The 13977-nt window shown below is 38.6% G+C and overlaps 1 protein-coding gene across 1 annotated transcript; it reads right to left on the reverse strand.

Annotated features, from left to right (window-relative positions):
- Positions 1–12331: 12331 nt before the first annotated feature.
- On the reverse strand, positions 12332–13695 carry LOC113332807. The gene is made up of 2 exons (XM_026579315.1): positions 13531–13695; positions 12332–12643 (listed from the first exon to the last, which is right to left on the reverse strand). The coding sequence occupies exons 1-2, from the start codon at positions 13693–13695 to the stop codon at positions 12332–12334; spliced, it is 477 nt and encodes a 158-aa protein (XP_026435100.1).
- Positions 13696–13977: the final 282 nt, after the last annotated feature.

Consider the following 13977-nt stretch of genomic DNA (forward strand, 5'->3'; position numbering starts at 1 on the left):
TCTGCTACACTGGAGAAAAACAAAAAAGGAGTTAACCAGGACTCTATGACTTCTCAAAAACTTGCGTTATCTTCTTTGCATGTTTAGGGTAAGTTTTTGTTTCGGTATTTTTTTAGGAAAGCTTTCCTAATTGAACTACAACCTTGAAAAAGGAAAAGAAGGGACTATAAATAGGTCCGATTATACTCTTATGATTTCACAATCTTGTGATACAATGCTTTATCCATATGAAGAAAGTGAGGAAGAATTAACAGAAGAAATTTCGAATATAATTAGTTCATGTAGTTCCTTGCCTCGATCAAAAAATATACATACGATTCCTTTCATTATGAAAGAAAAAGAATGTAATGATGTTGTCTGTAACTTTTGTGTGGAAAAGATTAAAAGAACTCTTGAGTCTAGTTCCACACATTATGAGAAAATAAAATATGGACTATGTTCCGAATATTGTTCCTTTCCTATCAAGACATCTCTCCCAACCATTCTTGCTCAAAATATGTTAGAGGGAACAATGAAACTTATTGAAAGAAAAGATCTTCTTGAAGATGATATTGCTGCAGCAAAGATGAGTATCTCTGGGTATGAACAATCTATTGCTAATCATAGATGGCCAGAAGACCTTGTAGAATTCAAAATAAATCTAGAATATAGTAAAAGGGATCTAACCGAAACTGAGTTACTTCTAAAGGATTCTCCAGTAAGGCATGCAGAGCAAAAATAAGATTAAATTCTTACTTAAAACTAAGCTCTATGTAAAGTCTATTATGAATAAAACTATCTTATCTATGAATAAAATTATTATTTTATAATTTTTGTTGTGATAGTTTTTTATTACATAGCCTGTGCTTCAATGCTTTATATTATTGCTATGTATGTTCGGAATGTTTGATTTCGGTTTTGATGACCTTAATATTCGATCTCATATGGTGTGAACCCTTATGGTTTGGATGACTTTTTGGTTTAGCGGGATTGAGTTCTAGCCCATGTTGGTAGGATTTATCAAAGGATCATGAGGGGTTTTGATTGAAACAATATGTGAAAAAGTCACAATATGTTGAATCGTTTGGTTTAGCATAAAAGCATATGTGTTTCGGGGTTTCAACTTTTGCATTGCAATAGTTAAAACCAGTTTTCAACCTTTCTCTGGTAAAGGTTGCTCTTTGTTGTTGTTCTTTTGTTTTGCGAGAGGATGACAACATAACGGGGGAGAGTTCTATGTGAACTTGCGCTTAATGATATATCTTAAGGGGTGAAGAGGATGCGGAACTTGAGGTAACAAATTTGTTAGTTAATCGTTTTCCTGTTTAAGAAAAGCCTGATTTTATTGCATATATTTATTGCTTTTGCTTAACAAAATTTCGGTACAATTGATGTTTTATTCCATTATCTGTGTATGGATGTGTGCGTGATTCAATTGTTTCCGGTTAAGAAAAACTATTGTTATCTTGCTTTATGGTTTGGTATCAATTGTTTAGGCTTACGAAATTTCGGTGCAATTGCAGTACTTTAATGTCTATGTTGTTTCAATTGCTTCCGGTTGAGGTAAATAATTATGCAAGTTGATTTATTTGGTTTGTATGAATTGTTTATGGCTTAACAAAAGAAAAGGTTTTCAGGATGAATTGTTTAGTCAAGTTCGATTCCGGATAAGAGAAACTAAGTTAATTCTGATCTTAGTTAGACTTATCAAAGTGGAGGTTTCGGTTATTCAAGTCTAATCGAATACTTTAACAAGAAATGCTAGTTAACTAACATAGTACTTGTCTTGTTTAAAAGCGAAAGGTCTAAGTTATTGATGAGAATAACTAGAGTGATGAGAAAAATAAAGTTAATTATGATCTTTATTTTGGTCTTATCGAACAAGCGATTGTATTTGTGCAATCGGTTTAGCAAAGGAACTAAGGTGCTTAATCGATTTTTGGTTTTCTTAACTATTAGGGAAAATTGCTTCGGGCAATTGTTTCCTTGGTAATATATCAAAACAAAATTACTTTGTAGTTTCAGTTTTGATATTGGTTATCAAAAATGGTGTGTGGAACCCTCGTGCTTAACTCTTATAGGTTTTGCAAGTCTCTTTGTAAGATTTGTAAGATCCTTTCGGTTTGTCCTTTATTTGCTCGCACCTTTGTCATTTTGTGACAAAAAGGGGGAGAAATATATGGAGTAAACAAGTGATATTGATATTGATTTGTATTGATTTGGTATCACTAAGGAAAGGACAATGGTGCTTAAATGTTATATCTAACGAAAAGAGTAAAGCATAGACTAATAGGGTGTAACATATCATATGATCATGAAAATAACAAAGACATGCGGATTGAAAATCTACCTATCTTACTGTTAGGGGGAGTATTATATTTGTTATTATAATGTCAAAAACTGCAATGAATGTATACATGTTATTGTGCTGTTGAATTTGGGAATCAAGCGTACGTGTAATGAATTCTTGTAATTTGTTTATCCATATGATGTAAGAGTTTTGTCACTAAAATTGACAAAGGGGGAGATTGTTAGAGCATAGCTCGGTTGAACCCACTAAGCGTTGGTATGTCAAGTTTGGTTGTCATATTTTAATGAACCAAAACTCATTTGAAGAGTCGCTTGATTATTTACTAGAGTCAACTTCGTATAGGTTAGCTTGAAAGTATTAGGATATGAGACATTACAAGTATTACGTGAAGACTTAAAGAATGTGAAGAAGTAAGGAGCTACAACGACGACATCATCCTTCCACTTGAGGTTAGTAATATTTGACTTGAACTGTTTCATTCCCTAACATATCATTCAAGTCGTGCATATTGGAAACATAACTGCGGAGCTGTGAATAATTATACTCTATGTAGATGGGGCAAAACGAGTTGTTGGTTTTTACGGAATTGAGGAAACGACCGTGCGGAGGGAACTCCTTGAACCGAGCGAACTGTTAAACCTCACACAGATGCACTGCAAGAAGGGAGTGCTTTGAATTCGAGAGATCAATCTGCAGGACTCCGGCCTAAACCAAGACAATGGCCGTTCCAGAGTCAATTCGGTCACAAGAGAGGATGGGTCGATCTGTAGGAGGGAAGCTAAGAAATGTGTGAGATCAATGGTGATCGAAGATTGTAGGAGTATTGTGTATTCTGCGTAAAGGAATAAGATAAGCTCTGATTGATTGAATTTTCTATGTTGAGAGTAATTGCTCAGACGTTGAGTTGTTAATCTCGTGTTGTCTGTTTGACGAAAGCTTGTCTTGTCTTCAATCATGATTCAGAGACTTATTTATATTGCTAGAATTGTAAACACCTTGATCCCATGAAGTGTGACAGTTGCTGGAGTCAAAGAGTGGGGAAGTGGAAATCGTGTTAAAACCAGTTGCTCATCGTGCGGAGACTTGGTTGATTTTATACCCACTACTTTGCTAACTCCTTCAACTGATTGCACGACTTGCTCACGATCTCATCGAGTGTATAAACACACATGTCGTAGACCGCTAGACCAAAACCCTAGTTAATATCCCCCCACGTGACACGATTGATGTCTCGTGATTGTGGAGTCTGCAAGGCAGACGTGTATTTAGTTAGTCAGTTGCTGACTTCGTGGGACGGTGAGTCCTTGCATTGCTGAGTCGAACAAATGTGCTGGGACTCATGAATTGAACGTGTCTGTTGATACAGAAGTATAATTGTCGAATAAATGTTGATAGTTAAGGTGAACAAATATTGTTCACTTGATGAATTGTTGAATATTGATAGTTGAACCAATATTCCTTAGTCTGAGCAAATATTGCTCATTTGAACGAATGTTGCTCGTTTGATGAATTATTGGTAACATGACCAAATAAAATATTAATTTAAAATACTGGAACCGAGTATTAGAATGTTGATCACGGGATCAATGTAAAATTATTAGTGTTTGAATCTGCTCAGAATTATGTTTTGCAGAGCTTTGGATTCGAAACCCTAATTTTGATCAATTGCTGATCAATTGATGATTTATTGAAAATCAACCACGGAGTGAAGGAGGGACCGGTTACATGGGATGATGGATCGACCATGTAGCGCCCAAATGCCGAGTGAACAAAATACCAAAGTCTCTTGAAGACCAGTTGGTGAAAAGATAATTAAATGCTGGTTTAATCATTTATTCAAATAATGTTCCTCCGAACCTTAGGTGATAAAACCTAATAAATTATGAAGAGATGAAGGACCGACCAAGGGGACATGAAACCGGCCCTGGTTAGTCACGAGATCGACTGACGATCGTTTTATGAAATTCCAAAATTGTTTGGAAGAGTTTGAACCTAATGTGAGCAAATTAGGTCAAATGATGAAAGTATGTGGGATCGACCTCTTGCAAGCCAAAGAGCCAACCTTGGTCGGTCAAGGTAATATGATCACATCGCCAAAGTGTCTGTGTCTCAGTCCTGAGAATTTTGATATTTTCTGATGTGCGTTTGAGCAACTTTTTGAGAAAATATGAAGAAATCAAGGATTTTGCTGAAACTAAGGAAACTTCATAAGATGAAGGAAATAATAATAATAAATTAAGGAATCATGAAGTGTGGGACCGGCTAAGGCCAGGGCATATCCGTCCGGCCAATAAGCCCGTCCCATGACACTTTTTCCGAATTTTATATTATTTTTCATGATTGTAGGGAAATGCCATGAAATCAAGGAGTTTGTTGAAATAAAGGAGTTTTCCTTAAAGTGAAGGAGTTTCCATGAGATGAGGGAAACAAATAAAAACAATAATAATAATAAAATAAGGGGTGTGGGACCGTCCGACTAGGGCATGGCTGGCTAGGGCCCGGTCCCGTGAGTTTTCCCTATTTTTATGTATTAGTTCCATGATTTGAAGGAAACATCATAAAACTGAGGAGTTTCCTTGAAACGAAGGAATTTGTTCAAATGAGGGAATTTTCATAAGATCAAGGAAAATAATAAAAATATGATAAAACATAAAATTGGGCGTGGGACTGGCCACGTCACGACTGGACGGCCGGTGGTCCCAGTCCCCTAGCGTCTTGATTAATATTTTATTATTTATTATTTTCTTCCTATTTTTGCATAGGTTCATCGTTCCTCCGTGTTTTGGAATGCTCGTTCGTGCATTCAGGTGCTCGTTAGTGCATTATTGCTGAGTACACTTGCACCATTTTGGTCGGGGCTTACTCGATAGTGGCTCAGATGCCCGTACGTTGAATATTTATTACTAACCCATGGAATTCTGCTGGGAAAAACCATGAATTGGCGTAACAAAATATTATGAATAATGTAGAATATTTTCCAGGAATTCAGTTAATGAATCTGATAATTTAGGAATAATTAATTGATGACTCTATACTAGTAGGATCGTCTAAGAGCATTAATTATTCAGGAATTGAGTGATATGAGCTTATTGAAGCGTCATACTTCTTCTATATAGTCAGGGAAAACATTGTTACATCCTGAAGACGTTATTTCTCTATGCTAGCAGGCAAGCTGTCTAGGAGCCGTCTAATCTTGCGGTTCTATATAGAATAACTTACTGAAATTGCTCAGTATTCATGAGATATGTCGTTGCCTCAGCTGAGAGACTACACATCTACATATACTCTGAGAGACAGTATTCTCAGTCAGAGATTCTTGTGGCATGAGCTTTCATGCTTCAACGAGAGACATGATCCTCAATACTCATCTGATTGTTGGATCAAGAGCATGTATAATTATGATTTTACGATTTTAGACCTTGTCGAAAATCCACCATATACATTAAGTCCTTAGTGAGGGACAATCATGTTCCTCAGTCATCACTGAATGATGATTTTCCCGTTACAAACAAAATAATTAATTGAACTTAGTCGTAAGATAAGACGTTACCGGATTTTCGACTGTACGAGAAAACCACGGCTTGAACGAAGATCCCAATGGCATGATAGAGTGTCATCTAACGAGCATAAAATGGTGTAGCACCGCTGATTTTGTGATGGAACCTTGGTCGGTTTAGGATTCGCGGGTCCGGCCCAAAAAGGAAATCCTCGTGGAATTAGGTTTTGGAAATAAAATTTGATATAAAAGGAATTAATCCCTTTCTTTTTTATTTCACCTACACGAATACAACCTTCATCTCTTCCTCACTTTCACGTCAACAGCAGCAGGGAGTAAGGAATTTTCGCCGGAGTTTTGGACTGTCCAGCCGGAGCAGCCACCGTCCGACCAACTTCCGGCCGGCGCCAACATGTACAATTTTTTTTTTTCAAAAGTTTACTGTTTCATGAGTTGTTCATGTTTTGTTGATGTCAAATTTATATACATTTATGTATATGAGTGTGAGTTTTGTAGAAAAAACCTTGTTTGAAAACGTATGTTCGTTCGATCGTTAGTTTAAGAAACTAGTAATAATCCTGACTTAGGAGAGATTTTTCATATATAGACCTGTGTCTAGTGATAAAATTTTGTTTATGAGCTTTCATGGAAACCAAAACTTTATCTTAAAAGTATGAATTTTCACAAAACCGAAATAAACCCTCGTTTCGAAGACGAACGATCGTACGAAGGAAAGTTTTTTTTTTTTATGAAACCGTGGAATATCTACGATTTTTTTTTTGTATGTAAAACCGTGACGTGTTCACGGATTTTTTTTTACATGAGTTTTGCTCACATTAAAATAACAAAATTTTTTTTTACGTGAATAATTCACGTTATATATATATATGAATACATATTATATTTTTTTTTTGAAAAGCAAAATCTGAATTTTGAATAATGTTTAAAGGTAAACAATTATTTATGATGAAATATTGTTTAGTTTTCATGATTCTATGGTGAATGTTCGCACAGTAGAAGTGTTCATGATTTTATGAAAACCTGAGTTTCGCTCGTCTTTTGTAGATTTCGAAGAAACGAGCAAGTTTTGAAGTGTTAACTCTTGCATAACAATCACTACTGTTAGTGGAATCGTAAAAAGGTAAGAGTTAAGAATTACCATTTTCGTAGATGTTTTGCCGTGTGCATAATTCCATCATCTTGTCGAAGTTTGCATCTTATATGGATGATATACTGAAGTAGAGTATTGTGTGCATGTTACAGCTACCTCGCAAGGATGTCTGACTCTCAAGAAAATGATGTCTCCAGAGATGATACATGCATGGATGAGACTTCTATTGGTGAAGAAGAAGAAGAGACACCTGGAATCAAGAATGTTCTGAATATAGATGATGCGTTTTTTGAGGTTCAGCAGGAAACCGAAAAACGTCTCAAAACCCCAGCGTATCATCTTCTGATAAATCCCAGAAATGTTACTCAAAATAAATTGGTGACTCCTAAGACAGTGATCCGATTTTGTCTTGAACGAGGACTTTTCTTTGCATCAATCATAGAGTTTAAGATTTCTCGACGACCTTTAGAAAAATTCTCTGGATGGGCGAGACATATGTTGGGTTTCCCTCGCGTTAGAGCTATGCTGAATCAGGCACAAGTAACAAGGGCTATTCAAGCATCTGGAGACTTGTTCGTTTTTTATGATGTGCGAGGTATATTGGATCTACTTGCTCGTTGGTGCATTCCGACCCATACCTTCATATGCAGGTGGGGAAAATTTACCATCACCTTAGAGGATGTAGTTGCTTTGTCGCATCTCCCAATCACAGGCAATCTCCCTGAGGGTCTTTCATCTAAGGAGATGACAGTTTCTAACATCTTGACAACTGCAATGGAGGAGATTAATAAGGTGTCCGTCAACAAAGGTTGTTATGCTCACTGGTTAACACGCTGGTGGCCAATAGATGAGGCCCCCGATAGTCCCGTTTACGGTATGGTGGGAATTTGTTGAAGTCGTTCATGATTCCCTTTGCTATCAAGATGGATCAAGGTGAACAACTTCCAATAGGTACCCTATTCTTGGGTTCTTTGTACTCTAATTTAGATTCCTTGATTATAGACCCCAGTGTATCAAATGGCTTTATGAAGATCGAATGTTATGCCAATACGATGTTTCTTCAAGCTTTGATGTGGGAACATTTCAAGAATTACGCACCTATTCCACGTACTATCTTGCAAGGACCGAATGCTGATGCTCGTCATATTTTCTATGAGAAAGATAATGCCAGGATTATGCGCTGGTCTACAAAGTAGCCTCGGTTTAAGACACGTCTCATTGATGTGTTAGATAATGAATCTGAGTTCGATTTTCACCCACGGGTGTCAATTCCTTCTTATATTTCTCAGCTGACAACTTTCAATACTGAAGAGAGTATGGATTTGGCGTCTGGTGCAGGTCTGAGTGATGGCGAGAGATCTTTTATGTTAAGTTGCACCCTTGGTCACTTGTTATCAGCGATATATGGAGAACTTTTAGTGGAGGAATATAACATTGATAGAGAAACTCGATATATGGGCATGGATCAGTGTGTTTCGACTTTTCGAAGAAGGAAACCATCGGTCGAGCAACTTAGGACCCATTTAGACCGTACACATGTGGAAGGAAGCGATTATTGGTTCCCTTGCCATGAGAGAATTACGTATGTAACTCCAGGTTATATAGACTTTTGGAATCAACAACTTGAGCGGTTACATGATTTCGTGATGATTGGTCAGTCTCCGGTGAAAGATCCTCCTTCTGTTGAGATGATTTCTACTCGACCAAGATTGAAGCATCTCTCTGGTGGTGATAAACGAAAATCGTCTCCAGGATGTTCTTAGGTATGCACCTTTGTATAATCTTCATAAAATTATGATAATTGTACTCTAATCATTGCATCAAATTTTACCACAGGACGGTCATAATGTAAGACCTCGAATCCATGTAGACTTCTCAGAAACTGAAGCAATTATTCATGGCGGAGAAGGTAGGAGCAAAAATTATAAGCTGTTACCTAACACCATAAAGTCCCCAGTTGTCTCGTTGGTGAGTTGTCAGTACTTCTTTTGTTGTGACTTCTTCTCATCCGCATTATTAGGATCAGAAAACCAATATTTATTATTCCGTTGCAGAATTTCACTCCATCGAGTATCGACGGTCTTCAGTTCGCTGTTGGGCAAACAGTTTCTGACTAGAGTGTTGTAGATAAAATGATAATTGTTGAGAATATATCCAGGAGGATGTTTCCATGGAAGTGGAGAATACTGGTGATGTTCGTTCATCTTGGGAAGTTGGTGACAAAGTGGATTCTCAGAACTCAAGACCGAATGAGAGTAATGATGCTCTTAATACTGCTACAGGCAATCACCGCTCTTTGAATGCTTCAGAGACCACCCAAGTAAGTATTTCTCTTGCATTTTATCCATAGAAGTATAAACTTTTCGATTTATGAATGAATGCATGAGAATTCATGTGAATATACGAAAAGTTTTTCCAAAAATACGTCACAAGAAATTCCAGAATTCATCCCTTTAGCAAAAACGCAATAGAATCTTCATACGACGTCAGATTTTCGCGATATACCCATGTATCCTTATGCCCAGGAAATTTCCTAGCTTTGGCAAAGAAGATTTTAGAGTTTTGAGCATGTTTAGGGTCTGAAATCAGCGAAACAGTAAACTTCCAGGAGCCTTCAGGGATTTTTCAGCTGGCATGTAGTTAGATGTTTTGGCCACATCTTTTTACTCGTTCATCCAATTGCTATGATATTTTTATATGTTGTAGATAACATTCATACAAAGAGAATGGTGTATAACTAGACCTTATATTCTTCACCCATTGCTCCCAGTTCGTCGTTTTGTACAGGGCAGTGTAAAATCCTCTCAGATTAGCTCGTTGTAAAACGTGTTTTTTTATGACTTTCACGCTATTTGCCCGTGTCTTGAATGCATAATGATGAACTTTTATGATGTTATACCACTTGTATGCTTAAGTTTATGATTCCATTTGGTTTCCATGTTTATATTGCTCTAATCTCATGTAATCTTCGTGTTAGGTACTAAATGCCGAAGTTGAGAATAATGGAACCAATAATGATGATTCGAACAACCATGTGGTTATTGATAAAGGGAAAACCACCTCTACACTTCAATTCCATGATGGGATTGCTACTGAAACCATTAAGGAAACTGAGACTTCAATTGTTGTTGCTCCAGTGGCGGAAGAAGCCGAACTACGAGTGGAAGAAACTGTCGCCCTGACTGTAGAAGTTGCTCCAGTAATTGAGAATCGTATAGTGGTGCATGAATACCCGAGTGCAGGAATTGATTTTGATCCTCCCTTTGATGCATCACTCCCATACCACAAACTAGTTGGTGGATTCGGCGTTCCTATTGGATATGCTGACTTGTACGAGAAGATATGGAGGAAATTTGGTCACATCATCACTACCAGAGATCCCAAGCGTGCTTATTATTTAACCATGCAAGTAAGTGTTATCTTGCGTGTTTTAAGTGATATATGCGCTAGGGCCAGAAATACTGTTACTCCAGATGTACTCTTTGATTGGGAGTTCAACTTGGAGAATTCTGAGAGACTCGACTTCAACGTGAAGTGGCTTCGTAAGAAGATAAATTCCATTAAGGATTCATGTGATAAGAACATACCCTTTCCCAACGATGCTGTGATGAAGAAGGAAGACAAGATTGTTAGGATGACTGAAGAGCTGAATATGGAGAAGGCGGCCTTAAAAGTCTTGAAGGATGCAGAGGAGCGAAAATCTTTCTTTGCTGATTTTCTTTGATTTCCTTTTCATAATCTCTTGAACTTCAGAACTTCTGAGAGATGTGAGGTTTTATTTTGGTTTTGATTTTTTGATTGGTTTTGGACTGGTAGAAGATTGAGGATTTTCTTTTGGATTTGATAGAGATTTTCTTTAAGTAAAATGAACTGAATTTTAATAATTGCTGAATTCAAATACTAAATGCAAGTATTGCAAATGTTTTGTAGAAATTGAAATACAATGAAAGAAAATCCTAAATGCCAAATCCATACGTCATAAATATTCAAACGCCTAGTACCTCAAATGCCCAATAATTTCAGGCGTCAAATGCTTTAAGGAAATTCCCGTGTAGCATTGGCACGGACCTACCATCCGTGTTGATCAGCCTGTAGTATCCTCCAACTATGGGTTTAACAACCATGAAAGGTCATTTCCAATTGGAGTTTCTTGCAGAATGAAGGTTGCGCTTAGTTGCTTTGAGAAATAGGTCTCCTTCATGGAATTTGTTAGGCGTGGTCGTCCGCGCCTTGAATATCTTATGTTGATTCGGAATTCCTCGTGCGGTGGGATTCCATGGCTGTGGCACATATGGACACTCATGCAAAGGGGAGTATCCAGAGTACTGTCTGTCATGCTCAGCCATGTCTTCAACAATAAATCTTTTGATAAAATACTAAGTTTGAAGAAACTTTGTATTCAACCATTTGGTGTAATATTGTCGCGGTGAGGCTATCCACTCATAGCACTTTGTGACGCTAAGTTGTCAGTGGGAAGAAGTCCCCGGACCAGGGAAACATGATTAAACATTGGTAGTATAGGCGCATGAAGGGGAATCAGACTTGCCTGAGTACGGAACCTTTTGATGAAAGAGTGTGCACTTTCTCCAGGTTTCTGTGCTAATTCCACCAAGGCTTTAACTTCCTCCAGATGCTCGAATGATGGAGTATCTTCTATTTCTTCTGAATCAGAGATTTCGTCGACCGAAGGCATTAGAGTCACCTTTCCAGCATGAATTTTAAGGTCATCCAAGAATCATGTCATATCTTGGATCTTCCTAGATTATATAAAACTTGGTCTCAGTGCAGACCGAGTTTTCTTTGACCTTGAGGGTGATGTAGCTGTATGCATCTCTGACTGTCCCTTCATGATCTCTGATTGACATGGGAGCATGCGTAGCTTCCTGTCGAGTAATACCAGCGGCTCTGAGATTTTTCAAAGGAATGATGTTGATGGCTGTGCCAACATCAACGAACACTCTTCTGAATTCATTTCCTTTGAGATGCACTGTGGTGAGCAGTCCCAGTCATACATTTCTTTGTAAGTAGATGGAGGCTCAGGAGGTACTTCTGGGATCAATAGACATTTCCCAGATACTATATGATTCAAAGCCGTGAACATGTCTCCCATTTGAGCCTTCGACAGATAAAGCCATTCGCAGACATGTTTAATTAAGGATTGAACTGTTTCCTTGACAGGCGGTTCAGAAAGAGTGAAGGTTCTGACTGGGAGAGGATCCTTGTGGACTCCTTCAGTCCCCAAGTTAATCTCTCCTGATTCAATCTTTTCTTTAAATATGCGCTTCAAAGTTCTGCAATCACTTGTGGGATGGTTGACGAACCTATGAAAGCGACAGTAACGAGGATTTTCCATGGACTCTTCAGTTGGTTCTTTCTTGACATATGGCAACTTGATTGTGCTTGTCTTGAACCCAGGCATCTAGTAGTTCAATAATCACTTCAATGGAAAAGGGAAGTCAGGTGCCTCTGGATCAGCTTCCGCGTGTTGAGCAGGAACTTGCGTATTATCCTTCCTTTGTGCCTTTGAAGGAGTCGAAGAAGCATGCTTTCGTTGTGACTCGGATTTCTTTTTTCTCCCTTCTGCAACAACATTTGTGGAGAGTTGGAGGTTGCACTGCTTGTTGATCAAGCGTCTTCTACCTCGAGTTTCCCGTGGTTCTTCAACCTTTGTAGTCTTAGCTCTCTCCAGTAAAGCATGTGCAGTAGTTGCTGAACTCTTAGCCGCTTCATGAAGTTCTGAGAAAGTCTGGAACATGAGATTTTTCAATAAAGCCCTATAGACTGAAATCATTCCATTGATGCACAAGTCCACGAGTTTTTCTCTGTGACATTTGGATCATGACAGTCCAAAGCTTGAACTCTGAACCTTTTCACATAATCATTAGGATGTTCGTTACTCCTTTGAAACATCCTTCCGAGATCAGAGAGGGTGATTTGCTCTGAAACGAAGAAATACTTTCTGTAGAAAGCATTAACCATTTATCCCCAACTTTTGATACTTCCTGGTGCGATGTTGTTTTACCAGGTATATGCTCTGCCTTTCAGAGACTTTGAAAATTCCTTTAGACGGACAATATGGTTGTGCTCATGTTCACCCAATGCTTTCAAGAAGCGAGAGACATGTTCTCGAGCGTTGCGTGTTCCATCATAAAGGGTGAATGTTGGAGAGGTGTAACCTTTAGGCAGAGGAATCCTTTGCATAACAGCAGGGTATGGAGGTTGGTGATGGTGGACATAGGGCATCTTGTCTTTTTCATGATCCTCCAAAAGACGTTCCAGGTCTTCACGGGTGATGAAACTGGATGGTTCTTTCGCGGGTGGATTCTCTGCAGCCTTAGGAACTTGCTCATCATCTACCACATGGATAGGGGTGACTTCGGGATCAGCGTCCGAAGACGTTTCTTTGGCTTTGCCTTTCTCCTGAGTTTTCTCTGACATCTTGTCTGTAAGCGTCTTGAGATAATTGAATAATTCCTTTTGAGTAGTAGCCATGTCAGTCTGATTTTTGGCGAGAGTCTCTTGCACCTTCATGAAATCGCCTATGGTAGGCGGATTTTCTTTGATTTCTTTAGGATACCGACCAAAGAGTGGACTGTTGATGGCGCCAGTGCCGTCACTTGTAGCGGTGATCACCGGAGCGCCAGTGCTTGGAGGAGTAGTGGTGGCAGGTTGCGCTTGAGGAGTGGTAGTTGCAGGTTGCGCCGGAGGAGTGGTGTTGGCAGTACCACTAGAGCTTGCGATATTAGGGTTGGGTGTCGAACCCGAATTAGTGACAAACCCAGACCTAAGACCAGCCATCTTTGTGAGAATTGAGATTGCAACCGAGAGAATGATCTCCCACTATGGTCGCCAATCTGTAGATGGGGAAAAACGAGTTGCTGGTTTTTACGGAATTGAGGAGACGACCGTGAAGAGGGAACTCCTTGAACCGAGCAAACTATTAAACCTCACACAGATGCACTACAAGAAGGGAGTGATTTGAATTCGAGAGATCAATCTGTAGGACTCCGGCCTAAACCAAGACAATGGCCGTTCCAGAGTCAATTCGGTCACAAGAGAGGATGGGTCAATCTGTAGGAG

The sequence above is a fragment of the Papaver somniferum genome, unplaced genomic scaffold, assembly GCF_003573695.1.
Source record: "Papaver somniferum cultivar HN1 unplaced genomic scaffold, ASM357369v1 unplaced-scaffold_132, whole genome shotgun sequence".
NCBI lineage: Eukaryota > Viridiplantae > Streptophyta > Magnoliopsida > Ranunculales > Papaveraceae > Papaver > Papaver somniferum.

Excerpts from the sequence above, each read along its gene's own strand:
- LOC113332807 (XM_026579315.1), bottom strand. The coding sequence starts at position 13,695 with ATGGCTGGTCTTAGGTCTGGGTTTGTCACTAATTCGGGTTCGACACCC. Across the intron at positions 12,644-13,530 it reads CTCCAAGCACTGGCGCTCCG|ACTTTCTCAGAACTTCATGA; the intron begins GTGATCACCGCT and ends CTCATGTTCCAG.